Raw genomic sequence first — 16352 nt, forward strand, 5'->3', positions numbered from 1 at the left:
TTGTAATGACAAATTCAGGATAACGATTACTTTTGCAGGTAGGAATGGTACACAAGGGATTTTTCCAGCATTGGTAATATTTTGTTTCTTAAGCTGGAAGGGAAGTATTAAAGGTGTTTGCTTATTATTCTTTATGCCTTTTTTGTATATATACAGCACATTGCCTCTTATCTTTGGATGTGTGACTTGAGTAAGAAATCCTTGAGTCCATAATGACATAGACAAAAGAAGAGAGGGGAAAGGGGTCCTGAGAGGTAGTCATGGGGGTATTTTTGATATGGAATCCTTGATCCAGAGACTGTGGGATGGGAGAAAGATCCCGGGTGTGCTCTCACCTTCCTTTACGGCTTCCTCGTCAAGTGACTTGAGTACTTCTCTCCTCTTTTCCTGGTTACCTGCCAGGGCAAAGGCATAGGCCAACAGTGCCTTGGTGTAGACGTGGCTGCCTCGGGATCCTTCCTTGGCTGACTTCCAGGCTGACTCCAGGCAGAACAGGGCATTGCGGACGACAGGGTGCTGGGAAGGCAGAGCAAGAAGGGAGCGAGCTGTGTGAACAGGGGGGCTAGTGCTCCCGGGTAAACACAGACCACAGCACAGAGGTCAGGAAGTTGTTGGAAAGCATTTGTCTTTCTAGCCTCATTCTTACGGATAGGGAGAATAGTATTGTTTTTTTTAATCTGTTAGTCTCACATTCATAAGGCAGGAATATAGGCCATATCTTTAGAATTCATTCTGCATGTGTGGTGATGGTGGTAGTGGGGTTGCTAGGGGAAAAATAGACTAGGGTCATCACTGGGGAAGTGTAAATCTTTCTTAATGGACTGAGTAAATTCTCTACTGATCTGGGAAGCATTGACATTGCATAGAAGGAATGCCGACAACTGGTTTTTAGTGGGGTGTTGTTTCAGACATCAGGTCAGCAGTTTCATTGCATCTAGAACGAGGCTTCAGCAAGGGCACCTACAGTGACAGGGAGAGGAATCTCCAGAAGGGCAATGGTGATATAGGCAGAGAGGGTCACTTCATCGTCCACTCCACCCTGTAAATATGAGAGAGAGACAGATTTGAATAATTTGAGGGACATTTATAGCGATACAAGCTTACCTCGGGAAACCAGAAAAATCTCAAATAAACAACCTAACCTTATGCCTAAGGCAACTAGAGAAAGAAGAACAAACAAAACCCAAACTTAGTGGAAGGAAAGAAATCATAAAGATCAGAGAAGACATAAATAAAATAGAAACTTAAAAAAATAGAAAAGATCAGTGAAACTAAAAGCTGGTTCTTTGAAAAGATAAACAAAACTGATAAACCTTTAGCCAGACTCATCAAGAAAAAAAAGGGAGAGGGCTCAAATCAATAAAATCAGAAATGAAAAAAGAAGTTACAACTGACACCACAGAAATACAAAGGGTCATAAGAGACTACTACCAGCAACTATAGGCCAATAAAATAGACGATCTAGAAATGGACAAATCCTTAGAAAGGTATAATCTCCCAAGACTGAACCAGGAAGAAACAGAAAATATGAACAGATCAATTATCAGTACTGAATATGAATCAGTAATTTTAAAACTCCCAATAACTTTTGAGAATGCTCTTAATCAGCTCCTTGTATTCTGCTGTCATGGAATTTGTCCTTACCCATATATGTCCCCATGAAGCAAAGTATCACAGTCACTCTAAGTTCCATCCCCTCTTTCTTGGTGCTATCCAGGTTTTATTTTCTTCTGATACCTCCCTTAAGGAATTATGTTATCACATCCTCTCCTCTTCCTTGTAGACAGTGTAATGGACAGATCAACACTAGCTCCGAGAACACTTCACCTTAATGGCATTGTTGAGCAGTGACCCAGAACTCCTGAAACAGCCACTGTCCCTCTGCTTTTGGGCGAGCCAGGTGAGAGCTTCGGTAATATGTGCTTCATCAATGAAGATATAGGTTCGAGCCTGGGCAAAACTCTTCAGTACAAAGGCTGTGAGCCTGAAGGGGAGGAAGTGATGATCACATTTATGTTGTTACAATGGTTTTATACCCACATCACAGCAACAGGCTTCATAGGACACACTGACGTGAGTCATCTAACAGGAATTCTTTACTTAGAGCTCCCATTGCCTTTACTTGATGAATCTGCTAGCTCTCGTACAGCTGACCCTTGAACGACATGGTTTGAACTGCATGGGTTCACTTACACATGGATTTTTGTTTTGCTAAATATTTACTACAATACTACATGATCCCCAGTTGGTTGAATCCGTGGATGCACAACTGGGGATACCGAGGGCCGACTGTAAAATGATACGTGAATTTGCTACTGCTGAAGGTCAGTGCCCCTAACCCCCATGTGTTTCAAGGGTCAACTGTACTAATGTTACTTATTTTTTTACTTTATTTGAGTAAGGCTTTAAATCTTTTCTTTAGCGATTTTCTTCTGTAGATGGCAGAATCTTCTCATACACAGCTCTTACATGCAGTAACTTCTGACATTGCTTTGCCTTAGGGATTTTAAAACAGTGTTTCATATCACTGGCTCCATCTCATTTCTTTCCTCCTATTATTGAATTCATTAGTGATTAAGATGAATATGATCTAAAAACATAAACTGAAGTGAACATGGTTTATCTAGAAGTTATATGATATGTTTGCTGGCTATCTCATTAAAAAAATCATGGTTATGGGGGCTATTTTAGAAAAAAATAATAGCGATTTCAGAAGGAATACCTTGGTGTATTATGAACAGGATGAATTCTGGGGACAAATCTAACATACGTGTATTTGAATCTCAGCTTTTTTGCTTGTTACCTTGCTAGTTTTGGTGTACTTATCTAGTATAACCAACTATAGCCTTAATAATACATATCTGATAGGCTTCCTGGGAATATAATTTTGATAATATATGTAAAAGACCTGACACAAAAATAGGAGCTCAGAAAATTGTCTTTCCCTTACCAGGTATTACCCTCATTGTTGCCATGTTGCTCCCCAAAGGTGCTATAAGAGCCATGATAGTGCCTGTAGAGCAGCTGTCTCTGGTAACCTGGAATGGAAGGTTAATGAAGCAACATGACGGGTTGTACATTCTGTAGCCAGAGAAATAAACAAAATGCCTTGGCATCTTGTGATAGTTCCTAAATTTTGCTGCAATATGTTAGATGGTTCTGAGTCCTAAACATTTTATTGGAGGTTGAACACTGGATAGGTACCATGAAATCAACTGTCATAGTATTCTTAATATTGTAACTATCATTGTATGATAAATTTACATATCATAGAATTGATAAGTAACTCAAGCCTATTGGGGATTCCAACCTATTGTTAAAATTGCACTGTGAAATTTTCACTCCCTTATTCAGTGACTCACCAGTGTTGAGGTAGCGAATGGCCTTGGACTTGATCTCTGCAGTCAGTTGCTGTGTTTTATTTAGATAATCCAGAACGTAGATGTTAGGAGCGAAGAGGACCATATTCTGTTCTCCACAGCCATAGGGCATTTGGAGGAGATTTTGTGTATTTCGCATGGCAGAGCCTAATATGTCTCCTAGGAAATGGGAGAGATGGGAAGTCATAAAGCTTATAGATTATAATCTATCAGAATCATTAAGAAGAGATGAATAATTAGCTGAGCTAAAGAAACGAGGAATTTTAGGAAGGGTGTCTTCAAGGAACAGAAGTATGATTGGAAGCAATAAATAAGTCCAAAGAAGAAAGAAGTTAAAAGTATAGCTGTTATTTTGAGAAAGTATTTATGGAAAAAATATAGTAGACATTGTCTAATATAGTACAGTAGTCCCCTAGGGCTGGAGACTCACCCAAAACTGAGAAGGAGGCTCGGGCAGATTCTTCTACCACATTTGGTGGCAGCTTCAGAGATAATTTTTCAGACACCTCAGCACCTAGAGAAAGAAACAAATCAGCCACAATGAAGATGATTTCTGCTGTATATCTTCCTGAAGAGTTCCAAGACCCAGAAGCCAGAACTATGCCTTGTACCTAAACTTCTTCTGGAAAGTTGTCCCTCTTTTAATATTCCAGTTTTAAAAAATACCTTCAACATATATGAATGGGATTCTGAGATTTCTAGAACTTTTCCTTCCCCAACCTCCTTGTATGTGGAGTTGCATTCCAAAAGAAGGCTACAAACTGACAAATACCTGCGATGTTGTGATTCTGTTGTAATCATCCTATGGCTAACACAAGATTGTTATCACAAGGTGATATATTTCATGTCCATTCCCAGCCTCCTTACACAACAGTTGTAGGCAAAAACCCCGCTATGTATATATAAGCAAAGGAAAAATCTTCAAAAAGTTCCTGAATTCTACCATAATGCTCGGTCTTTACCTCCATCAAATTTCACCAGATATGAAGACAGTATTTTTAATGGAAGCACTAGACATGGGGCTACGGGTGAAGATGAACAGTATTTGACTCAGTGAAAATAAATTAATTGCTGCTGATAAGCATACATTTGCTGGCATTTTAATATTAGTGAATTACATGAAGATGAAAAAAGAAAAATGTAGTATTTATCATTATACTGCATCCTGTCCTCATAAGATTAATAATAAAACTTTTGTGAAAGGGTACAAACTATCAGTTATGCAAGATGAATAAATTCAAGAGGTCTATTATAAAGCATAGTGCCCACAGTTAACAATACTGTATTGTAAATCTAAACATTTGCTAATAGGATAGATCATATATTACAAAAATATAATAATGAGAGAGTGGGAGGAAACCTTTGGAAGTGATGGATAGGCTTATGGTATGGATCGTGCTGACAGTTTCACAGGTGTATACTTATCTCCAAACTCATTAAGTTGTATACATTAATTATGTATTATCAATTATATTAATTACTGATAGTTATATAATTAAATTTAATCATGTAGTTAAATACATAATATAATTATGTGTTAAATACATACATAGTTATATTAATTATGTATGTATTATCTGTATGTCAAAAACTTCTCTTACCTTCAAAAAAAGTTTTGTAAGAAAACAGATGACATATATGGATTTGGTAGTAAGGACTAAATTCACTTAAATGTAGAAATAAGGCTAAATAATAAGGCAATTATGTTTTTAGAATACATTTTATATATTTTAAGTATTTACATGACAAAAAAGATAATAAACAGAAATTAGTAGGTACAGAAAGGTAAGGAACACATGATGTTGATTAGACATTGGTCTGAGATGAGAACACATTGTGTTGATAAATTTCTTAGTGTACTAAATTTCTATAAATGTTTTTGTTTAGGAAATTCTCCACAAAAATAAAGCTGTATCTTTTATTGTAAGCTTCTTTAGTCCCTTCCCAATGACTGGTAGGATACTAGGTATAGGATTGGCACCAAACAAATATTGACATGACAAATGGTAAAGGCTATGGCAACCTTTTCTTCTGGAAATAGCATAGTCTCATTATCCAGTGCGGTTAGCTATGCAAAACTCAGTGTTGAAGGGGCCTGAATTCAGCTACCCATGTGTGGTATTACTAAATATCCAAGGAAATATCCCCTTTGGCAGTATTCATTTTGAATCTACCCACTTTCTACCTATAACCACATCATACACTGGTCAGAAGGACAATTTGATGTTTGCACAGGTGCTTAAGAAATAAAGACTCAGAATTCCTGGGATACGGATATTCAGTTGATCAAATTACTTGGCCTCTCTAAAAACCAGTTTCCTCACTTACAAAATGGGTTGATGGTTCTTCAGGTCTTACTTACCTCATAGGGAAAGTGTAGGAATGGTATATATAAAATACTTTGAACTTCAACTATTATATTCTAGTCAATGTTGTTTTAATTATGATGACTGAGTCTCACCTGATGGACAAAGCAGGGAGTTGAATGTTTCTTCCTTCTCTAGTCCTTCAGGCTTTAGGTGGAAAGAAAGAAAAGTTAGAAGTGAGAATGGAGTGACTTTCAGGACATGTGTGTTAATAGGGGAACTACAGGTTTCTTGATGAAGAGAAGAATTGGAACTGATTTTCACATATATTATAGAAGCAAATTCTATAAGTGTAAGTAATATGAAGGCGACAGGTTGATAGATGAGAAAGGGAGGAGAAAATTACAAAGTAAAATCAAGAGAGAGAGACAGAGAGACACACAGAGAGAGACTCATATTGTGAAATATCCCATGACCATATATATATTTCTTCTTTTCATATATCTATTTTTTAGCCCTTCTTACCTAAAAGTTGGAACCCCAGCTGGATTCACCATTGTTTTTCTTGACTCACTGTGACTTATCAAATGGGCAGGCTTACTTACTTCCACCAACAGGGGCTTGATGACCGTGTCTTTCCTTCCATGTTCAGGGACCATAGCCACCTCGGTCCCACACAGCCCTTGAGACTCCAGTGCCTCTGCACTCACTGTGAAATTCACATTCCCTGGAAAAAGGGGCCAGTAGAGATGAGCACCATCTCTCTCTTCCTCCATGCCTCCAAACCCCAAGATTTATAAATGTTTAATGCTTTGTGACCTTATTTTTTTGTTTTATAAAAACATAGGAGCAGGAATGGAAGCAGCATAGACTAGAGGCTAATGATACTGAGAATCCAAGGTGGACCCGGAGGTGAGGGAAGGGGGTATATCCTTCTAGACATCCTAGAATGAAAGACAAAGAAAAAACTTCTACCATTTGGTGGGGGGTGGGGGCGTCTTTGCCTGGATATGAGGATCCCATAGACAGACACACACAGTCGTTGAGTAGAGAACTGCCTCTAGGAGGCTGTCTCTCACCTAATGACTTTGGGGTTACTGCCCAGGACACGGTTTGCCGGCCATTCCCACAGATGCACTGAGTCTCTTGTTCCTTCTCTCCTGGGACAGCTAGGAATGCAGGAGAGGCTTCTAGGTGCACATTGACCTGAAACCATGCACGAGACAAAGAGACAAATAGACCAGAGAGAAAGGGGGCCAAAGGAAGAATGGCTTGAAATAAAGCACATTGAGGGATTGGGTAGATTCCAGGTTGCCTAATATTGAAGATAATATAAATGAAGACTGAGCATCTTATAAGTGGATCTGACATCTAAACATTAGTATTTGGGGATCGTCTGTTCTTTCACGTGGTAGGAGCAGAGGAGAGGAGAAGTCATGATGGTATGTTTGTTGCCTGTGGAAGCTCCACTCCTTTGGCTTAGGATCTTGACCGTACCCTCAGCTCTCCCAGCAGAGTACACAAGATTTATAAACAATGATGGTAAGATGCACATAAATAACTTTAAAAGTTAAGTTTAATGCAGTTCGTCATATAAGAAAAGTTAAATATATGGGAATGTAGAGGTTGAAACCTTGGAGAGTATAAGACATGAGAATCAGCATACTGGTTTTTGTTGTTCATGTCAGAAATCTTCATGTTACACAGTCTTCCTAACTTTAAAGGGTTATGATAAGGGTCAGAACCTTGTTTTAAGTTGTCATTTGGTATTTGGAGGTATCAGCAACCATAGTCATCTAACATATGAGTATCTCTGACAGTATTATCTCCTGGTGAGCCCATCTTATACACAGGAGTTTGTCAGTATTCCCACGAATGCGGTTTTTAATTTACTTGACTGTTACCTTGTGTTCAGGTTAATAAAGAGAAGTCCTTACCCGGATGCATTTGGGAAGGTAGTTTAACACAGTGGCCTTGAGTGTGAAGGCTTCTCCGCGGATCACAGAGTAGGGCATTGTGAGATCCACAAAGAAGGGCTGGAAGGCTCGGAGAGAGGCAGTCGGAGAGAGACCAAGTCCAGTGTCACTGGACAAGCAGAGGGCCCCTGCCTTCCACTCAGTGATGGTATCGGGGACTATTACTCCTACTTCAGCCACACCCGAGGAGCTGGGGAGGATGGCAATGTGCAGAACAAAAAGTAAGCAGTTAAATACAGGCATGCCTCATTTTCTTGCACTTTGCTTTATTGTGCTTTACAGATACTGTGTTTTCTTTTTTAAACAAATTAAAGGTTTGTGGCAACACTGCGTCAAGCAAGCCTATTGGTGTCATTTTTCTAACAGCATTTGCTTGCCTTATCTCTCTGTGTCACATTTTGGTAATTCTCTCAATATTTCAAACTTTTAAATTATTATTATATTTGTTACGATGATCTGTGATCAGCAATCTTTGATGTTACTATTGTAATTGTGTTGGGGTGCCATGAACTGCACCCATATAAGATGGCAAACTTAATAGATAAATGTTGTGTGTGTTCTGACTGCTCCACCGACCAGCCATTCCCCTGTCCCTCTTCGTCTTCTTGAGCTTCCCTAGTCCCTGAGACACAACAATATTGAAATGAGGCCAGTTAACAACCCTACGATGGCGTCTGAGCATTCAAGTGGAAGGAAGAATTGCACACTTCTCACTTTAAATCAAAAGTTAGAAATTATTAAGCTTTGTGGTAAAGGCATGTTGAAAGCTGAGGTAGGCTGGAAGCTAGGCCTCTTGCACCAAACAGTTAGCCAAGTTATGAATGCAAAGGAAAGTCCTTGAAGGAAATTAAAAGTGATACCTGAGTAAACACTTGAATGATAAGTTAGCATAACAGCCTCATTGCCGATATGGAGAAAATTTGAGTGGTCTGGATAGAAGATCCAACCAGCCACAATACCCGCTGAAGCCAAAGCCTAATCCAGAGCAAGGCCATAACTCTCTTCAATTCTGTGCAGGATGAGAGAGGTGAAGAAGCTGCAGAAAAAGAGTTTGAAGCTAGCAGAGAATGGTTCATAAGGCTTAAGGAAAGAAGCCATCTCTGTAACATAAAAGCTCAAGGTGAAGTAGTAAGTGCTGATGTAGAAGCTGCAGCAAATTATCCAGAAGATAATTAGTGAAGGTGACTGCACTAAATAACAGATGTTAAATGTAGATGAAACAGCCTTATGTTGGAAGAAGATGCCATCTAGGGCTTTCATAGCTGGAGAGGAGGAGTTAATGTCTGACTTCAAAGCTTCAAAGGACGGGCAGGCTATCTAGTTAGGGGCTAATGCAGCTGGAGACTTGAAGTTGAAGCCAGTGCTCATTTATCATTCTGAAAATCTTGGGCCTTCAGAATTATGCTAAATCTACTCTGCCTGGGCTCTATAAATGGAACAACAAAGCCTGTATGACAGCACATCTGTTTACAACATGGTTGACTGAATATTGTAAGCCCATTGTTGAGAACTACTGCTTAGGAAAAAAAGATTCCTTTCAAAATACTGCTGCTCATTGACAATGCACCTGGTCTCCCGAGAGCTCTGATGGAGATGCACAATGAGATTGATGTCGTCTTCATGCCTACTAACACAATAGCCATTCTGAAGCTCATGGATCAAGGAGTAATTTTGACTTTCAAGTCTTATTCTTTAAGAAATACATTTTGTAAGGCTATAGCTGCTGTATATGGTCATTCCTCTGATGGATCTGGGCAAAGTCAATTGAAAACCTTCTGGAAAGGATTCACCATTCTAGATGCCATTAAGAACATTCTTGATTCATAGGAAGAGGTCAGAATATTAACATTAACAGGAGTTTGAAAGAAGTAGATTCCAACCCTCATGGATGACTCTGAGGGGTTAAGACTTAAGTGGAGGAAGTAACCACAGATGTGGTGGAAACAGCAAGAGAACCAGAATTAGAAGTGGAGCCTGAAGATGTGACTGAATTGCTGCCGTCTCCTGTTAAAACTTGAATGGATAAGGAGTTGCTTCTTATGGATGAGCAAAGAAAGTGGTTTCTTGAGATGGAAGCTACTCCTGTGGAAGATGCTGTGAAGGTTGTTGAAATGACAACAAAGGATTTAGAATATTACAAAAACTTCGTTGCCAAAGCAGTGGCAGAGTTTGAGAGGATTGCCTCCAATTCTGAAAGAAGTTCTACTGTGGGTAAAATGCTATCAAACACCACTGCATGTTACAGAGAAATCGTTTGTGAAAGGAAGAGTCAATTGACGTGGCACACTTCATTGCTCTCTTGTTTTAAGGAACAGCCCCATCCCAACCTTCAGCAGCCACCATCCTGATCAGTGAGCAGCCATCAACATCAAGTCAAGACCTTCCACCAGCAAAAAAATTATGACTTGCTGAAGGCTTAGATGAAGGTTAGCATTTTATAGCAATAAAGTATTTTTGATTAAAGTATACACATTTTTAAAGACATAATGCTATTATACACTTAATAGACTACAGAATAGTGTAAACATAACTTTTATATGCCCTGGGAAACCAAAAAATTCATGTGACTCACTTTATTGTGATATTCGCTTTATTGGAGTGTCTGGAACTGAACCTGTAATATCTCTGAGGTATGCCTGTAAATCCTTTCTAGGAAGAGTACCCCTATATAAATGATTCTATTGTTATGACTTGAATGCACTTAGTAGAAATACCAATAATGGAGAGTATAATCAAGGCTTGAAATGGGAATGTATAAGTCCCTTTTTTCCAACTCTGTTTTCAATTCTAGTCTATATCAGTCTCTCCTTAGACATGTAGTTGTAGTATAATCTGTTATAGACAATATAGTGATAAATATGTAGTTTTAGATTGTTATTAAATTTTTTTCTCTAAAATACCGTTCTACTGAGGGAAGGTTTATAATTTTAAATTCTACTACTACTGTGTAGAGCTGGCTTGACTGACACTGTGCTTAACTCAGGACTGCCGAGCAATGAAGGATCTCTTATAGGTGTTAATCTGTGCAGTGCTTGGTTATATTTAGTCCTTATGCTCATTTTCTGGAAATCTTAGAATGACATTTGTGCAAAATTTCTGATACAATTAGATTAGTGAGACGTCATAACAGAAGTATTATACTAAACCTCTCCTGAACACAGCAATGTGTCCAAAAGATATACTTGGATATTGAAAAACTAGCTAAAAATTGAAAATTGTGAGGAATCTATATTGTTGCATCTTATATATGAAAGAAGTTACTTACTCTACTGCCACCAAATCCCAGATCCATGTCTCAGGGAAGTACTTTCGCACAGTCTCTGTGGGAGGCTCTGAAATACGTATTATATGCATAAGTTCATGACTTCTTCCCATTTCAGCTACGACTGCGGAGGAGACAGAAACAATAAATGTAAAGATAAGGCTTATGAGAGATTGTAGTAAGTGCTACAAAAGAAATAGCGTGATAGGAACCAGGAGAGGACACTTGGGTATTAAGGGAAAGCTTCTTGGAAGAGGTGGTATTTTTAGATGAATTCTGAAGCATTACGGTAAGCTAGGAGTGAGCTGGGGGAAGAGAATCACAATCAGAGAACAGTGAGACCTAGAGGCAGAACGAGTCTTGGATTGCCTGTGAAAGAGACCTAGAGGCAGAAAGGAGGCTCTGCAGCTCCTGCGCACTGTACTAAGTGGTGAGTGCTGTGACTTGAGGTCAGGATTTGGTCTGCACCTCTGCGGGAGCAAAGAAAAACCGTACCCAGACATTTTGACAGTGGCTTTGAGAAACCGTTTGTAGGAGTGAGAGAATCAAGAATTTAAAAAGCTCTTTATTCCCAAATGTGACCCTTTATTCCCAAATGTGTCAGAAGATAAGACACAAGAGATAAGATTTGTCACTGGGACAAATCTTGTGCATCTATACACTTGTTCATACATAAATTTACTACAAATCTTATTGATCAAGGATTAAAGGATATAATTTATAAATACTAATAAAAATATACAATGATCTTTATTTAAATTCCGTATAGCCATTTGATTCTCATTGAATGTTTGCCTTGATTTTTGACAAACTCTTTTGTTTGTACTCAACCTATATTCAACCATGATTTGACAGTATTAGACCATAAATGAATAAATGATTGATTACTATATGATTCATCAGAGAAGTAGCCCATATCGTTGACAAGTGAGTGTGATTTCAATATGGGTATTAGCTGATGTTTTGGGGAAGTTAAAGAGCCTCTTTTCTTGACTGGTGAGAATATAGTCCCAATTTGTGAACATTTCTGTTTCTGTTTACATTATCCTATGCCTGGAAACTTTCCCTTCCCTTTTAAAACTCACACATCTCCATTTACTAGAAGCAGATTCTATATAAATGACTTCTTGCTTCCTCAATCAGAATCAATCCTTTCTTTTATTCTTCATATCTGCACCTGTCTTATAACGCTTTTTACAGCCTGCCTTGTGTTCTTTCCAGCTGCATACGTGGGAGCTGGACACAAACAGAATTTTTTGATTTGTATCACTATGTGACCTTGAGCAAGAACCTTAATATATCTAAATCACTAGTTCTTTTTTTTTAAATTGAAGTAGAGTTGATTTACAATGTTGTGTTAATTTCTGCTGTACAGCAAAGTGACTCAGTTATACACATATATACATTCTTTTTTATATTCTTTTCCATTATGGTTTATCTCAGGAGATTGGATATAGTTTCCTGTGCTATACAGTAGGACCTTGTTGTTTATTCATTCTAAATGTAATAGTTTGCATCTACCAATCCCAAACTCCCAGTCCATCCCTTCCCCACTCTTCCCTCCCCCTTGGCAACCACAAGTCTGTTTTCTATGTCTGAAATCACAAGTCCTTTTTGATTAATTTCGTCACATTTTATCTTTTTTAAGGAATTATTTTATTTGGTTCAATATATTAGGCAATTAATTTTTCTTAATTTCTTACCTGGAGAAGATAACAGTCTTTGAGATGAATGTATTTGATATTGTTGAGGCTGTGGACATATTTTGGGTTTATGAATCTTTGAGTTGGTGAATACCTTTAAGCCCATATCCTGTAAAGGAAATCATCACCTAATCAGTACACAAATATCATAAAATATGTATATACACATACTTCTTTTCATTGAATTTAACAAACAATCCAACTAGCTTAATATTAATCTTTTTTGTGCTTTTGGATTTGGAAGTTGTTTCTTTCAAACAGTGTCCCTGCCTCTTGTCACCCCAGCGTTACCTGTAACTGTTACTCTAACACCCGTCTTTACTGTGCACTGAGGAAGCTCAGTCAGAATCCAACTTTTGAGCCTCACCACTAGCATCCTTAAACATGGGAAGCTAGCGCCATAAGCCCTGGTGCTGAGTATGTGTGGTTTAAGCACATTTCAGAGTAGCTGAGGTCATTCTCTCCTGCAAAGACTTTTTTCTTTGGAATACAAAGGCTTGCATTGTTTCACTTGATGTGTAAATATTACAGTTTTTCAGCGGTCTAATGATTCTAATCAGGTAGAACCATATGAAATTACTGATATTTGACCATTTTTAAAAAACTTTAATTGGAGTATGGTTGCTTTGCAATGTTGTGTTAGCCTCCACTGCACAACAGAATGAATCAGCCATACACATACAGATATGCCCTCCCTAATATTAAACTTTTAATGTTCACGTGAGTAGAAAGGAAATTGATATACTTATAGAGATAATTTCATTCTGTTTTTAAACCTTTTTCAACAGTAATTATTTTACACGTGTAATATTTATAAATGAAGAAAAAAAAACTTGCTTAATAATCCCAAAAGTTCCAGTCCTGGCTCTGTTGTTATTAGTAGATCTGCTACTATTAGTGACCTTGGAGAAGTCACTTGACCTCTCTATGTCCCATTACCCTCAACTATAATATGGAAGCATTAAAATAAATATTTTTTCCATATGTAATATTTTGTGAACCTTAAGAACTGACCATCAGCAATATAACGGACTTACCTTTAGGAAGCTATACATATCTTTTTCATTTGTATTTGATACTGGGGAATACGTGATCCCATTGATATAGATACTTTGGTGACTGATGCAGTCTTCATTGTCTTCCTTCTGTTGATTTAAACGGTCAGGGAAACCGTTGAGGTCCTTTACTGGTAGCAGGTTATAAACCTGTACAAATGCAAAGGGCAAAAGGGCAAACTTACTTGTGGCTTATTTTTCTTAAGTGCAGGGAGAAAAGAAAAGAATAATCACTACCAGACTTTCTTTGAGTGGCTCCATTGCCTAGATAATTTACAGAGAAGATGATTTTGAAAACGTTTAACAATTTTAGGGAAATAAACAATTAAAACATTCCTATCTAAGTACTCAGGATCATAATCTTTTGTTACGCAATTCAGAGGCAAACCCTAGACTCTGCTGGAATGAAATAAAACTTAATTAAGAGACATTGAGGTTTGCTATATTTGAGACATTGTGCAACGCTTCAGGATGACAGAATTAGGTAATAGTTTCATCTCTATCTGGTGGTTAGCAACCAACTGTGTTTAACAAAGTAAATGGACAACATGTTCTAAACAGGCACATGGATAAGCATGTATCCTCTGTATAGGTCAGGACAGTATTTTCTTAGTATTACTCATGGGAACTAAATGCTCCATATCTTTATAAAATACATAAAACTTTAACTGTAGAACACTGAAAATGATACTTTCAAATTCACTTCAACAGGAAGAATAAGACAAACATAAAAATCCTGTAGGTGTTTTACATTTATAGGACTTCAAAATTGTTTGATAAGAATAGATTAGCAAAGTGAGTAGCACAATGAAATGAAGCACTTTCTCAAAGGCAGCTCCTTCTTAGCATTCTCCAGCTCCTCCCTCTGCTTTATTTTTCTCCAAAGCATATCACAGAATTATTGTCTGTCTCACCTATTAAGTTCCATGAGTGCACGGATTTTTTTCTTTCTAGTAGTTCACTATGAGATCCCCAGAATTTAGGGCACACCCAGAACACAGTAGGCGCTAAATAAATATGTGTTGAATGAGTGACTTATGCTACTAGGTGCAAGCGTTTCATTAGTGAAACATTATCAAAGACTGAGAGGAACCCTTGTTCTAACCCAGGTTTACTCCTAGATACATGAAAGCTTCTGCTTTATTATTAACAAACTAATAGAATTTTCTGCCTTATCTATCCACTAGGATTGTTATAATTGAAAAAAACTTTGAGAACTATAAAATTATGTTATACAAACATAAAACATTAATGTTATTGTACAACATATTCCCTTGCTTCCACTATGCACTTAATATCTCCTTTAGAAGTATTCTAATATTTTTAATTAAATACTATTGGAAGGACCAAAAAATAAGAGATCTTTTCTTATAAGTTTCTCTTGTAGGGAAGTAAAAATGTAACTTTCCCTTTATAAAATTTTGATAGTGAAAAAAACTTCAGTAAGAGGTCATTCCAATTGGCCTCATTGAAAATTTGAAGTAATGGGCAAACTACTATTAGGACACATTAAGTAGTTTCCCGTTGTTATACTAAGCATACCCTTTTGCTATTTTTCCTATTAATCCAGTATTTGAAAAGGTTTCATTTATTAATGTCATTTATCACATAGTAATTAATTTTTCCTAATTTCTATTAATCAGAGACAATACAGATCTTCCTTCAGAAATTGTGTTCATCTTGGGCATGCAGTGTTTCAACTGATACAATTCTTATTAAAAGAAATTTGATATTTCACTTAGCCTGTGCAGTCTAAGTGCAGGTATATGTACCATTTCTGTTAGACTTTTTGAAATATTAAAACTAGTTTGAAAACTCCTACTATTGGTTTCATAAAGCTCTAGGATTTCAGGGATTTTGGATGGTGCATGATTTATACATTGATATTCATATGTAATATCTTCCTCACCAAAAAAAAGTGCACATGAAAGAGCTCAAAACTATTAACTCCTAGATAAGTATAACTGTAATAGATGCTATCCCACTCAGGGTTTTTCCTTGCTCTGGGTCCCTGATGTGACCCTTCCTGACCCCTGGGGCTGACGGAACTCACCGTGGCCACAGAGAGCTCAGCCTCGGGACTCATGAGCAGCACACTTTGGTCCACGGCGCGGAGGGCACAGAGGGACCGCGGGGAAGCGGTGACTTGCAGGCGAGCGTGGGAGGCTGGGAGACTCTGTGCTGGGCTGAAGTTCAAACCCACCTGTGGAATTGGGGACAAAGTCAGAAAAACAAATTTCCTGATTTACGCACGCATTCACCAGCATTTCCTGGGTGCTCCGCAAATTCAATGCATAATCACTTCGTTTGACTTCGTTGATGTTTGGCACCATGTAAGCCTTGAGGCCTTTGGTTCCCGATTTTGTCACTCTGATTCTCATCAGTTGAGCTATTATAATGATATCTGTTTTTATAAGTTATTAAATTGGAGATGCCATTTTTTACCTTTGATACATAGCGAGGTGTTCATTAACTAACTGTGGGTGGAATGCAAATGGTTCTAGACACTCTTGTATTTTTCTTTTGGCCCTTTTGTAGTCTTATAAACTTGGTTACATGTTTCCCAACATTTCATCATAAGAGAAGGGAACAAGGTACTCTGAACTGTATCATATGGTAAGAGACAATGCATGAGAATTTTGCAGTAGGAGTCAAGTGACATGGGTGGCT

The 16352-nt window shown here is 37.8% G+C and overlaps 1 protein-coding gene across 1 annotated transcript in view; it reads right to left on the bottom strand.

Annotated features, from left to right (window-relative positions):
• LOC308625776 (alpha-2-macroglobulin-like) overlaps positions 1-16352 on the bottom strand; it is a 40929-nt gene that overhangs the window by 7368 nt on the left and 17209 nt on the right. The window contains exons 15-28 of the mRNA XM_081250261.1: positions 15736-15885; positions 13665-13832; positions 12628-12736; positions 10928-11048; positions 7624-7852; positions 6766-6892; positions 6292-6413; positions 5842-5893; positions 3811-3894; positions 3363-3539; positions 2951-3038; positions 1828-1984; positions 965-1039; positions 336-516 (exon numbers count right to left, since the gene is read on the bottom strand). Coding sequence (XP_081106387.1) covers positions 336-516; positions 965-1039; positions 1828-1984; positions 2951-3038; positions 3363-3539; positions 3811-3894; positions 5842-5893; positions 6292-6413; positions 6766-6892; positions 7624-7852; positions 10928-11048; positions 12628-12736; positions 13665-13832; positions 15736-15885 — 1840 coding nt within the window. The remainder of the gene's footprint in view (positions 1-335; positions 517-964; positions 1040-1827; positions 1985-2950; positions 3039-3362; positions 3540-3810; positions 3895-5841; positions 5894-6291; positions 6414-6765; positions 6893-7623; positions 7853-10927; positions 11049-12627; positions 12737-13664; positions 13833-15735; positions 15886-16352) is intronic.

This window comes from Mesoplodon bidens (assembly GCF_964165515.1).
Source record: "Mesoplodon bidens genome assembly, chromosome: 11".
Taxonomy (NCBI): Eukaryota; Metazoa; Chordata; class Mammalia; order Artiodactyla; family Ziphiidae; genus Mesoplodon; species Mesoplodon bidens.